General features: G+C 45.5%; 2 protein-coding genes and 1 non-coding gene across 3 annotated transcripts; all 3 read left to right on the top strand.

Annotated features, from left to right (window-relative positions):
• Positions 1 to 2576: 2576 nt before the first annotated feature.
• On the top strand, positions 2577 to 4362 carry LOC133735618 (protodermal factor 1). The gene is made up of 3 exons (XM_062163020.1): positions 2577 to 2789; positions 2887 to 3361; positions 3782 to 4362. Exons 1-3 carry the CDS (start codon positions 2633 to 2635, stop codon positions 4131 to 4133), a joined length of 984 nt encoding a protein of 327 aa, XP_062019004.1. The 5' UTR covers positions 2577 to 2632; the 3' UTR covers positions 4134 to 4362.
• A 978-nt stretch (positions 4363 to 5340) lies between these two features.
• LOC133741581 (small nucleolar RNA snoR69Y) lies at positions 5341 to 5429 on the top strand. The gene has a single exon (XR_009862025.1). It is a non-coding gene; the product is annotated as a small nucleolar RNA snoR69Y (small nucleolar RNA).
• Positions 5430 to 6098: 669 nt separating this feature from the next.
• On the top strand, positions 6099 to 13076 carry LOC133736051 (probable amidase At4g34880). The gene is made up of 5 exons (XM_062163491.1): positions 6099 to 7093; positions 7364 to 7575; positions 7704 to 7940; positions 8047 to 8130; positions 13070 to 13076. The coding sequence occupies exons 1-5, from the start codon at positions 6539 to 6541 to the stop codon at positions 13074 to 13076; spliced, it is 1095 nt and encodes a 364-aa protein (XP_062019475.1). The 5' UTR covers positions 6099 to 6538.
• Positions 13077 to 13717: the final 641 nt, after the last annotated feature.

Genomic DNA, 13717 nt, shown 5'->3' with positions numbered 1-13717 from the left:
AACTAATTATAATAGTAGATATAATAAATTTGTCAGCAAATATTTTCCCAACTAGAATTACGAATGTGTCATGGCAAATCCTTCAAGCTTTCTGAACTTCAAATTTTAAGATTGGCTAGATTCTGTACTAGTTGGAACTTATGTGAGAAATTTCAAGATTGGCTGGATTCTGTACGAGTTGAACTCATGTGAGAGACTCTCTACACCTTAACCCAGCCGCATCGGTCATACCCATAATTTCTAATTCTCTACTGTCTTCTTCTACCCTCCCACCCTACATACCCCTCCTTGTTAATCTACCATATTCTCACTACCTTCACAGCTCCGTCTGTTCCCCTTGTTTCTTCTACTTACCATGCAAATGCAGAAAGGTAATTATACAGAGACATCAATGGCTGTGAGAAGTTGATCGCCATTGGTGTGATCAACAGTCGTAGACTAGCTCAAGATTAAGCTAACTTAGTTACCAATGCATACTTGATTGTCAATATGTTAATCTCAGCGTAGATGAACCCTTCAACTATCTCAATGTTTCAGTTTACACTTTGAACTTTAAGTTGTATTCCTCAAGAGAACTTTGGGGTTTCTAAATTAAAATGAAGATCTTGAGAGTTGAGACTGTTTCATAGCACAAGACTAGAAAAATTTGTAATTTGGGGTATTATAAAGATCGAGTATGGAGGGTTCACAATCTGAGTGTGGGACATGAATTAGTGAGAAGAAAGTCAAATGACAAAGATGAGGGAAGGGGTTCCAATTCGCAACATTTGATAAACCTTTGGTGATAGATTGTTACGTATAATACAAAGGACAAAATAGATGTTGGTCAGTTTTAACGGAGGGTGACATGTTATTTACTCCGTAACTTACTATGTCATGTTACGTTCATATTGGGATTAAAAAACTTTTAATAATTACCATGTTGTTATCCTGTGTTTTGGGGTAAAAAGTAATTGGATTAGACAAGACTTGAATGTTGAACTCTCGAACTTTAGATGTAAGATTTTGTAATAACCTACTATGATCTCTATACCCTAAGCTGCGATCCTAATACTTGAACCGCACATCTTCAGCCCAAGGTTTGGACTCCAAACTTGTCCAAGTCCCTTGTTTTGGATGAGACTAGGTTTTCGGAGTTCAGGTACATGGACAACTTTTGGAATTTGGGATAAAATATGGCGGAATTGTTCGGAATTTGAGTATAATTTGGAACGGACAAACCAATTCCACCAATATTTTGTACACAAATTGGCCAAGTTTTATCCATCAAACAAGATCAGTACTTAAGTTTATTCTAATACATACTACATGTATATATTGTTTGGCTTCCTCACTGTAGAGGATCTGGAGGCTATAGAGAAAACACAAGTTCACTCCCTTCACGTGGTTGTATCTGTACACACCAAACTAGCTAGCACATCAGCCTTTGAGTGGGGACACGAGAAATGTCCAGCTGAAATGTGAAGAGAAAACCCATATTTGTGCAGACATTGTTGTTGAAGAACATTAAAGAGAGTCCATTCTCTATGTCTAGGCTGGCTGCCTTTTAACCTCTTATTCAAAAACCCCCATATCCTTGAGTTCTTCTCCTTCTCATCAATTTAATGTTTTGGCTACTTGGACGGCCAACTACAACTCCCCACCAGTAAAATCTTGAAAGGAAATTCATGTATGCCATCTCTAATAAATGGCTTTTGCCTTGAAATTCAATCTGGACCAAGTTACAAATGGCACTATGCTTGCCCCTCATTGCTCTCTTTTGCTAATGCCCGTGTATGAGTGACAAAGTCGTTACGTTCAAACTAAAACTCTGCCTGCACTTATATCTGAGGGCCATGAAGGGTTTGAACTCTGAAGTCTCCATATGCACATCAATTTCGAGATCCAGATTTAGAACATCAAGGTTGGTCCATGATATCAGACCAAAAAAAAAAAGGTTGGTCCATGATAGACAAAGATGTTTATTTCATCAAATCAGTAGTAATGCACGTAAATAAAAATGGGATATCATCTACATTTCCGGCTTATAATGTGATTATAATCGGGTGAAATGACGAACACCCTTCACACCATTTTAAGATTTCAGTGGATTCAACTCATGCTTCGTTTGGATTGAGTGATCAAAACAAGTAATGAGTAGTCATTTGAAAGTCATTTGTACAGAGTGGTTTCAGGAATGATCGATGTACAAGGAGTTATTAAGAGTTCATTTTCTTTTCTTCTTCTAACTCAAATCTTGGGATATATGGATTGCAATAGTATAAACAAGCAAGTTTATGCTAACTAAATCCTAGACCAATAAAACAGCTTGGGAAATAATTAGCATATTACTGAACTAATTAATAGGCCTACAAGAGTTTGGTTTGCCTACCTCAGTCCTAATTCAAATCAAGTATATTAAACTCTTAGCACCAGTCTTAAATGTATATCCGTACTGTTTGCAGCTTTTAGATTGAAAATCATGGTCTTCCTAATCATCAGTACATAATAAATGTAGGCAGTTGGAAGTTGGATATAGGGCTAAAAAAAATTCTACTTCTGACTATTAAATGCTAGTATTCATCAGTACATTCTTATACACCAATCCTTTCTCTTTCTCTGCAGACCCATTTAGAGCCTCTCTCCAACTCTCATGGGTTCTCTTCAGGTTTTCATTTCTACAGCAGCATTACTAGTTCTGGTTTTGGCAGCCATTGATGGAGCTCAAGCAAATACCGTGGTCAGTGGCACAGTCTTCTGTGACCAATGCAAAGATGGTGAAAGGTCCCTCTTTGATTATCCAATCTATGGTCAGATCCACAATCTCCAACCATTTAGTAATTTTACATTCTCTATTCATTTAATTATCCTAGAAGTTTAATTATTTGATTGCATTTTTTGTTGCAGGAATTAAAGTACAAGTGGCATGTAGTGACAGTAATGGCCAAGTAACATTGTCAAGGGAGGAGACTACCAACTGGTTTGGGAACTATGCTATGCAATTTGACGGGACACCAGATTTGAGCGGCTGTTATGCCAAGGTTTTAAGCTCAGGGCAAGGCTCATGTGGGATTCCTGCTGGCCCTGCTCAGAGTCTTAAACTTGTGTTTACGATGTTTGGCATGGGAATGTATGCTGTGGACTCTTTGCTCACTCAGCCTGCTCAGCCTATGTCATTTTGCCCAAAGTCATCTAATCCTGTGCCTGCTCCTGTAACACCGGCACCGCCTAGACAAGTAACGCCAGCCAGTCCTCCACCTTTCAGGCTTCCCCCAATTGCTCCATTGCCGCCGATGCCTCACTTGCCACCATTGCCTCCACTGCCACCGCTACCACCAATGCCACCAGTGCCCTTCTTGGAACTCACAGCATGCCCACATCAGTGAGTTCTTCATTTTTAGTTGGGTCCATTAATACTAGAGGTCCAATCCATGAGTTCATTAATCAAATAATGTGGTAGCTAACATGGCTTTATATATATATATATATATATATATATATACACACACACAAACACATGAAATAGTTAGGAGTCCAAAATTGGGGATTTTGATATAGAGTTTAGTCTTCAATACCAAGTTTTATTGGAACCGTGGGTTTTTATTCCACTCACATGTCGGTAATAAGTGTTACGAATTCATCACTTTTTTGACCATATACGCTAGACTGAAAAGGCCTCTTACTACACTAGATTGACTATGGATTTGATGCTTGGAAAAGTAGTTGTCATACTGTTTTAAGAGGCCAACTATTTGATTCCCAAGCCTCTTGCTGACAACAATGTTGGGTGTGATTTTTCCAGGAGTTGGACAAGGCCAGAGTACAAATGCTACTGGAGGGCAGTGAATCCAGACACAAAGGTAGCTGTTGTTTTCGGATTGCTTGCAGCAAGAAGATATGGGACTGACCTAACATTGTGGCACGGCCTACAGGGAAGAGGAGACCCTTATAGGACTCTCCTAAGGGAAGGCATCACTGCCTTTCTCAACTCCTACAACAGTCTTCAATTTCCTTACAATACCATTGCTGTTGTGCAGCATATGAATTCGGGATTGATGGGTTCCGAGAGGAATGTCCTCTATACAGCCTTGAGGTTCATCAGGGCTAATTCAGGCTATGGCAAAGTCACCTGCAAATTTACTTCTTGCAAGTGATCATATATGTTTGTTTGTCATTCTTAGTAGGCTATATTTACATGAGACTATACTTATCGATGTCTAGTAAAATAACATTTTCATACAGCTTCTATTTAATTTGAATTTATGATATGTTAAATCGAATCTTATTTATAAAATAGTAGTTTGATCTATCAAAATATGAGTTCCTATTTATCTTAATATATATAATAAAGAAATATGAGTTCTTAATGCCTATTTATAGAAAGTTCTTATTATCTCAAAAAAAAAAAAAAATTCCTATAACCTTCTTTTGTACTTAATCTTCCTCAATCACATTGTCTTTTTTTTTTTTTTTGGCCAAAGATCCTCAATCACATTGTCGGTGTTATCATTAACCAATGAAGGCGGTGGAACAGTGATTGACCAGCTTTGCAAAGCAGTGAATGAAATGCAAAGGTTAAAAAAAAAAGAGGTAGAAAACATTAGTGAAAGAGAAGAGAACAATGGTGAAAAACACCCTTAAGCCGAAAGAAGAGTAATTGCAGTGTGGACCGAGACCATAGTTAGTAAAATATGGGACATGAATCATTAAAAAAAAAAAATTAAGCTTATATTAATTTTTGTTTAATAATATATGTAAATATGGAAAAACATGTAAAAAAAAATTTGTGTATAATACTTTTGGAGTTTTTGAAAATTTAACGAGTCTTTTCAAAAATATTAAGTACGGAGATATTTTTAAAATATAGTTCAATACGTGTATTATTCGGGTATTGTAAGTCTGAAACAATGCCGACAACCAGAACGCCTACACGTGCATGCATGGGAAAACAAAAGAACTTATAAAATCAACCAATCGTCATCAAGATAGTGCCACATGAACTAGTTAGATTATCAAAAATTCTGGGCTATTGAATAATTTTTCCAAAAAAGAGATCAAAGGGTTCGCATAAATCTCTTATGTGCACCAAAACAAAAGGTTTAATCTCTTATGATAATGGGTAATGGGCCTGACTTCGATTGCCATTTACTCAATGTCGAGGGTTAAAGTAGTAAATCAAGCATACCTCGATTGCCTTCTTAAAGGCTTAAACCCTCACCAGTGGCCGTCACATACTCTCCTCCTCCTCTTCCAAAAACCCTGAGCGCCGTCTCCCTCTGAACTCTCTTCTTCTCTGCAATTTTGATTGATTTATAAGATGGGGTTTTTTGTTTTGATATTTGGGTGTTATTTTTGTTGTGGATTTGCGATGATGATAAATGATAATCCCAGCTCTATGAGACCTTTTGTGGTCCGGGAGTACGAATATGTTCATATATCTGAGCCCAGATAACACTCTTATTTGCTTCTTGGTTTTTGATTTCTTTGGGGTTCTTATCTTTTTTTGCTGTTGAGTTTTCTCTCTCTCTTTGTTTGATTTTGGATTATTGTTCTAGGATTGAAAGTATTGAGCCTATTTAATCCAATTTGTCCAATTGGTTTTGTTAAATCTGTTGATATGAACTCAATAGCACATGGGCAGTTTAAGCTCTTGGCAACTCCAAGTTTGTTTTGAGCTTATTGACCAAATGGCCAAACCACTTGATTCAATTAAATTAGCTACCTGATGGGAATTGGTGAATACTGAACCATAATGGACTCTCCTTGTGTATCATTTATCGTTAATTCAGTGAATTGAAGTGTTTTACAATCTCAGATTGCTCACTTGACACTTGATGATGCGCCCTCGACAACATTTGAGCACCATAGAGGACAACTTTCCGAGTAGTAGAACTAGCAGGAAATTTGGAATCTAAGATATACAAATAAAAACTATTAAGACATTCCCTCATAATATCAGCTTGTTGCAAAGGTCATCAGCAGAGAAAAGCTGAGAAACAGGTTTCGAATTCCATGTGGCCACTTGAAAACTAATAACATGAGAGCTTCTCCATGTATGGATCAAAAAGCATAAGGTGAGAGTCCCTGTTTTACCTACCCTACAACACTGGCACTCCTCCATTTACAGAGTGCACCTTTTGAATTTCCCTCCCAGACTGAGATTTACCCATGAACTGCCATTGGTGCTTACCATTAGCCAAGCTAGCATAAAACTCTGGCCGCGTGCCAAGCTAAAATTTTCTTTTTGGACGCCTTCAGACCAGCTTTTTGCTCCTTCGGCGCCTGATCGCCTCGATAGCAAAGCACACTCAATTTCAGCAGCGCCTTACGCCTTTAACGCCTCAAGGCGCGCCTTTTAATTCATTGCCGCCTATGACATATTCTTTTGTAAAGTAACAGCACCGAAAGAAAGATGTGTCGACCTGTATGGTCAGCGACACTATTGTTCTCATGGTGGTCTACCTCAGTTCCCCACTAAATCAGAAACCCAAAGACGGATAACATTTGGTTATTTTGTATTACACATTTCACACTAATCTAGCTCAAACCAGTACAAGAAATGATAATTTCCTCATCCACTGCCATGGCGAAATTCCCTCACATCTCATGCTTATTGCTTCTCTTCACATTGTCATCTCTTCCAGAGACATTCGCAGCCCGCAGACTCTCACTCAAAGAAGCCACCATAGACGATCTCCAGCTCGCTTTCAAGCACAACCAACTCACCTCGAGGCAACTTGTTCAATATTACCTTGCCCAAATCCGAAAACTGAACCCGGTTCTCAAAGGAGTCCTAGAAGTCAATCCAGATGCGCTTCACCTTGCCGACAAGGCTGACTACGAGCGCAGGACCAAGGCACCAGTGTCACTACTCTCTAAGTTGCATGGCATTCCTATTCTGGTCAAGGACAACATTGCAACCAAGGATAAGATGAACACCACCGCCGGCTCCTTTGCGCTGTTTGGATCTGTCGTGCCTCGTGATGCCGGCGTGGTGGAGAAGTTGCGGAAAGCAGGGGCTATCATTTTGGGAAAGGCTAGCTTGAGCGAGTGGTCACATTTTAGGTCTACTAAAACCCCCTCTGGTTGGAGCGCCAGAGGCGGTTATGGCTTGGTGCGTTGATTAATGTCCCTATATAATTATAGCTTCCATAATCTCGTATATGCCTAGTTCGGACAGATGATACATTTCGAAATATACATGTTTCTTTGATCTTTGAATAATATGATAGATATATGGCTAGATCATTACTCTTTCTAACAACATAATATATTAGGTACGCTGACAAATATTTCAAATCATGTAAATAAATAATTCTGGGATAAGCTGAAACAATACATACCTCAAGCCATAAAACTGAATATAAGAGTACGTGCATTGCAGAACCCTTACACATTCTCAGAGCCTTGCGGCTCAAGCAGCGGTTCAGCAATATCAGTCGCAGCAAATCTGGTAGCGGTGTCATTAGGTACCGAGACAAGTGGTTCAATCTTATGTCCATCAAGTTTGAACTCAGTTGTGGGCCTCAAACCAACAGTCGGTCTTACTAGTCGAGCAGGGGTTGTCCCAATTTCTCTAAGACAGGATACTGTTGGGTATGTAAGTGATGATAATATATATCAATATGTCGATTCATAATTAGTACAATTCCTTTTCCTATGGCCATGACAAAATCAGGTTGCGTAGTTTTCATCACTCATTTCTTGGGGTTGTGATCGAGCAGGCCAATTTGTAGGACAGTAGCAGATGCTGCTTATGTTCTTGATGCCATAGCAGGGATCGACCACAATGACATTGCAACAATTGAGACATCAAAGTTCATTCCCAAAGGTGGTTATGCACAGTTTCTCAGGCGCGACGGACTTAGTGGAAAAAGAATAGGGATATTGGGAGCCTTCCATGACTTTGGCAATGACACTTCCTTGGCTCAAACTTTTGAGAAACATCTCAACACTCTGAGGTAACAAAATGCTGCAGGCCGGTTTCCATTTTTCATGTTTTAGTCGTAACTGGAGATCATATGCAGTGTCTTCATCTATTCTGACGACCTTTTAATTTGGTGTTAGGAAAGGAGGAGTTGTTTTGGTAGACAATTTGGAAATTGCTAATTTGACTGAAATCTATTCTAGAAGCGATGAATATGCTGCATTGTATATGTTAATGTCTAAAAGTTCGGCGGTAGCTGAACCTTTGTTAACGCTGATCCGGTGGGCGGATCGATACTTGTGACGTTCTCAAAGCCTCCGCTACCTGTCAAGTAAAATACAAAGGGCGTCAGAGGGAGACCGCGTTGGGCGGTCTTCAACTCTCCGATGCCTAAGTTAGTCAATGTATTTATGTTGACAAAGTAACAGTAGGTAAGTATTGAATGCGTAATTAATGAGGAGAGAGGAGAGGACCTTTTATAGGTGATGAAGAGGTTGATCTTCTCTTTGTTTTCGATGTGGGACTGATATGCTTCAGTTCCCAGTTTCAGAAGCTTCTGATGCCATCTAGGCGCGGCGCGTGGCGGCGCGTCGGCGGCGATCTGGAGGTGGTCCGACGTTGGGGCTGTAGCCCGCCTGGCGGTGTGTCTGCATGTCATTCCTTTGGTTGGAATTAGTACCTTTGGCGGTAGAATGAGCGTAGCCCATTAGAGCTAATTATGCTTGCAAATGTACATGTATGTACAAGTCCCCCAAGTCCCCAGTCAAGGAGGGCAATCTTGGTTGGGGAGTTGTTCGGCGGTTTGAAGCGTTTTCTTCCGCTAGACTTGCAAGAGCATAATTAGCGTCAGTGCGTTGTCAACCGTTGGTTTTACTGAGCAAACGCTTTATACCCTTTCGGGTGGGCCCCTGCTAGGCCCCCCAGGGAGTCCCCCACTCCCCGGCTAAGATAGACCTCCGGATGGTCGGAAAATTGTTTGTTGAGGGGGAGCTGCACGGAGCAGAGGGTGTTGGGTAGCGAGCCCAAGCTTTAGGACCCAAATGACGGGGGTCAACGTGCCTGATCAGGGCCGTCGTAGACTGTTGACAAGTCCCCGTGTCCCGTAGGGACGGTCTGACGGTAACGCCGCGTGGCGGTCGTTGTCAGAGTGAGGCGTGGCCTCGGGATTCGCCGTTTGGCGGATATCCCCCCGCTAAATGCAGTAGAAAGCAGCGTCCGGTAGGCGTGCCTAGCGGTATTTTGTAGAGCGATAGTGCTGAACAACATACGCAGCTAGCAAGCTGAAAAGGAGGTTCCGCTAGAGGTTCATAGCGGAAGATGCCCAGCTTGCAGGATGGCAAGGGAGAAGTTCCGCTGGCGGGGTTTCGCTCAGCGGAGACTCCGTCACTTGGCGGATGACAAGTGAGAAGTTCCGCTGGCGGGGTTTCGCTCAGCGGAGACTTCGTCACTTGGCAGAGGACAAGTGAGAAGTTCCGCTGGCGAGGTTTCGCTCAGCGGAGACTTCGTCACTTGGCAGACGACAAGTGAGAAGTTCCGCTGGCGGGGTTTCGCTCAGCGGAAACTTCGTCACTTGGCAGATGACAAGGGAAAAGTTCCGCTGGCGGGGTTTCGCTCAGCGGAGACTTCTGACGATTGGGGAACTCTTCCCAAATGGTTGCTCCCACCAGACGCTTCGTCTGGTGGTGGTTGACACGTGTTGAACCCGTAGAGGGTTAGCGTGCGCAGGCCTGTCCCCTAAGCGTAGCCGTCTTCTCGCCATTAATGATAGTAATGATGGATTTCGTAACCGAGGCGACGCCTCGGTTAATCCGGAGAGTAAGTGAAAAGTGGTGACACGTGTACGGCTGGTGTGTGATGTCGTATTTTAGCGGACGGCCTAGAACGCGTTGATGTTGACATAAAAGGGGGGGGGAACCTTAGCGAGATTTGACACTTTGTGAAAACTTCAAACCCGAGTCGTCGTCTTCAAGCTCTCTGCGATTTGCGAATAGAGTTCTGCGGGGCGAAAGCTGTGGAGTCACCGGGTCTTGGGAACGAGGTTTCTATTGGTGAGGACAAGCGCTTGCAATCACAGCAAAGGTTTCATCAGTAAGGTTGGTTCTCTGAATCTTATCCCTGTTCCATTGAATTTCTATGTACTTAATTGTTGTTGTCAGTTTTCTGGGTTTTGTGAATTTGGGGTGTTCTGAGTGTGTAAAGTGGGCTTTGGGGGATGGGTTTTGGTGTTTTTGACAGTTGGGATTTCTGGGTTTGCTAGATGGTCGAATCTGGGTTCAGTGTTTGTTGGTTATTTGTTCCTGTTTTTGTGATTTCTGGGTAAACTGTGACTGATGTTCTTGTCGATAACTGATGTAAGAATAGGCTAGATCTGTGTTTGTGCTAACTGGTGTGGGTTTTAGGGTTTGGGATGGCTAAAGTCATAGAGATATCGAGCAGTGAGGATTCCGGGTCTGACGTGTCGTTCAGCGCGGCGGATAGGATATTTATTGACTCGTTGCGTCCGTCTGCCCATGCAGGAACCTCACTGCCGGAACCGCTAGAGGTTGAGCCGCTACAGACCATACCTTGGGCAATAGCCATGGGTCGTACGTCACGTCCGGAGAGCTCTAAGGCGGGTGAGGTGGCGGCGGCCAAAGCTAGGCGCGACGAGCGCTTGGCGAGCAACAGTGCCGCCAGCGGATCCGCTGGGGATGAGGAAACAGCGGGGGAGGACGCTGACTCCGCGTGGTTCCTCCGGGATGGCACCCCCGTCGACGAGGCGGGAGGGCGGATGACTCTTGCCGCTGTTAGCAAGATGAAGCGGACGTTCCGGCTGCCGGGCTCTGTGAAGCTGCGCCCGCCGACTGCGGATGAGAAGGCGTCAATTCTCCCGGTGGGATTTGCGGCCGTTCACGAAGCGATACTCCGCCAAGGAGTGACATTACCGCTGGTGCCGAATCTGCAAATCCTGGTGTGTGAATTCGGCCTTGCGTTCGGTCAGGTTTGTCCCAACATGTGGCGTCTGCTGCTGGCGATGAACTCCTTGTGGCGGTTGTCCGGGTGCGAGGGGCCTACCGTGGCGGAAGTGCTTCACTTCTACGAGCTGGTGTACTTGAAGCGCCAGGGTTGCAGAGGGCAAGTGAACCTGAGCCGCCGTCAGGGAGCACCGAAGCTGATAGAAAACCTAAGGGATTCAATGTCCTATTGGCGGGGGACCTTCTGTGTCGCCACGGAGGGATGGGAGTACCAGGCTGGAGCGAACGAAGAAGGGCCGACGTTTAGGATTAAGTCGGAATTCCAACCTATCCGAGGTTGGTGACCAATTTCCGCTGGCGGTAGCCGGCGGGGTTTTTATCTTGAAGGCTTTGTATTCTTACTAATCCACTTGTGTTTGTGCAGCGGGACTGCGGTACAACCTAACGCGGGAGGAGGAGTGTCGCATTGCTCGTATCAGAGGCTGTTGGCGGAACCGTAACCTGCTGGACTTTAGACTTCTGACTGGCTGGGAGTTGCTAGTCGACCAGAAACTTACTCGCTCCGTTGGTAAGAAATTTCCGTCAGACCGATGTTTCCTTTGTAATAAGTAGCCGAGACTGACTGGCTTATGTGTATTTTCCCAGAAACTCCGCCAGGAAATAAGTCGAGCCGCGACGCTTTCGAAAAAGCAATGCACCGCGCCGAGGTGGACAATTTTCTGGAGACCATGTACGCCGAGGGGCTGGCGGCCCAACAGACGCTGGTGAACCCCGAGACACTGGCGCTGAGCCAGTCGGAGGTTCCGGTAGTGCTGCCAATGCCGCACCACTCCCATCTTGGTGAGGATGGCCTGCCGGTAGTGCAGGCGGGGGTCCCAGTGGCTGGCGGGAAGAAGGGAGGCGCTGCGGCTGGGCAGCAGAAAGATCGGATGCCCGCCAACAGGCGTGGCCCCCAAAAGGAAAAGGTGGTGCCGCCGGCGGATACTGTCATTGCAGCAAGGGAGGAACCGCCGGTGAGGGTGACGAAGACTGCCGCCGGGAACCAGAGGGCGCCGGAGAGAAAACGTCGGCAGGCTGACTCCCCTGACGAGGAAGAGGGGGAGGACGTGGAGGTGATCGGCTCGCGCCGACAGAAGAGGGCCCGAGGAGCTCCGTCGAAGACTGTTGTGGGGGAGGGAGAAGAGCCCGTCGCCAGCGAGCTAGACTCGTTTGCCGAGTACGCACCGTTCATGACAGATGGGGAGCGGGAATTTCTCTTCCACCTATGCGAACGGATAGGGTTCGGCGGCCTAGCGGGTATCTCACGCCCGACAACAATTGACCAATCGCCCTTCAACCTGGCGTTTGGGCAAATATCTGCGGGACTGCACGACATGTTTGTGGCGGCGTCGAAGCAGCCCATGGTCGAGGGGGAGCTGCGGGAGGAAATTCAAGGTCTCCAGAGGGAGTTGGCGGAGGAGAAGGAGAAGCTGGCAGAGGCAGAGCGGCGCCTGGCTAAGGCAGAGTGTGACCTTGCCGATGCCCGCGGTAAGCTTCGCGTGGCCATCGAGCGTGACTTGGAGAGGAATGACCGCGTCTCCAAGTTGGAGCGGGACGTTGCGTTGCTGGAGGAGCGGATTGCCGCCAAGGACAAAAAACTTATTATCGTACAGCGGGAGTCCGCCGCCAGGGTGACGGAGTTGAAGCGGTTAGAAGGTGAGGTTGCTCGTCTGAGAGCTGAAGGGAATACCGCTGCGGCAGCCGCTGTCGAGGCATTCAAGCGGTCTGCGGAGTTTAAGAAGGCGATGACCGAGTCGGCGAAGGCCGGGGCCCTGGCAAACATAGATATGCTGAAGCGGAAGGGTGCCATCGACTTCGCCAAAGCGTCGCAGCCTGATGCGCCGCCAGCCAAGAGTACCCCCACGGAGAGAGACGGCGTGGCCGCTCCAGCGGGAGGTGCCCGGTCAGGTAGCGGGGAAAGTGGTGCGCATCCGGCGGAAGGGTCCCAGCAGACTCCCAACCCCACCCCATCGGAGGTGTCGCGCGCTGGTTTCCTGGCGGCGCACACCCGTGCGGATGGCACCATCGAGACTCCAAGTCCGACAGCGCGAGGATCCGATCAGACGAGTCGAGCGGTCGTGCCGCCGCCTGCCGAAGCAGAAGATGTCGAAGGCCACCCCTGAGGCCAGTTTGGACCGCTCCCGATTTTTCAACTTTGTTTCTTTTGTAGCCGTTGAGGCATGCCATTTTGTAATGTTTTGCTGAATAATATGAAATTTTGAGTTTGTGTTTGCCCCATGTGTTTGTACCGTTAGTACTTTGAGTTACATTTTGCTTTTGTCAATCAATGACACATTAAAGGAATTAAAATTGGTCCAAGTGCACCTCGTAGCGGACGAGGTCCGCTGACGATCGCTGGCGTTGCCAGTTGCCCTCAGTGCTAGACTTGGTAACAATGGTTTGAATAATTCCTCGTTTCATTGATAGCTGATTGATCAGCGTACAAAAGTGGGGTAGTACCCGTCGGGTAGCTTCCCTTAGCTAAATATTAAACAAAAATTTAGCTAAGTCAAGATGCTCCTGGGTAGCGGTCTGACTATTTGTAATAATACCGAAGGTGTTCAGTATTCCAAGGGTGGGCCGATTTGACGCCATCCTTGTCCATTAAGTAGAAGGTGCCTGGGCTCACGACTTCCACAATGTTGTATGGGCCTTCCCAAGTTGGGCGGAGCTTTGTTGGTGGTGGAATGACTTCTTTCATTACCCAGTCCCCCAGTTGGAGGTTCCGGGCTTTGACTCTGGCGTTATAGAAACGCGATACCAGCCTTTTGTTTTGCAAGTTGCGCAAATGGGCCTTGAGTCTTTTTTCTTCTAGGAG

Source organism: Rosa rugosa, chromosome 3 (assembly GCF_958449725.1).
Source record: "Rosa rugosa chromosome 3, drRosRugo1.1, whole genome shotgun sequence".
NCBI classification, from domain to species: domain Eukaryota; kingdom Viridiplantae; phylum Streptophyta; class Magnoliopsida; order Rosales; family Rosaceae; genus Rosa; species Rosa rugosa.
The sequence above is the reverse complement of the archived record's forward strand: the minus strand, read 5'-3'. Positions and strand labels throughout refer to the sequence as shown.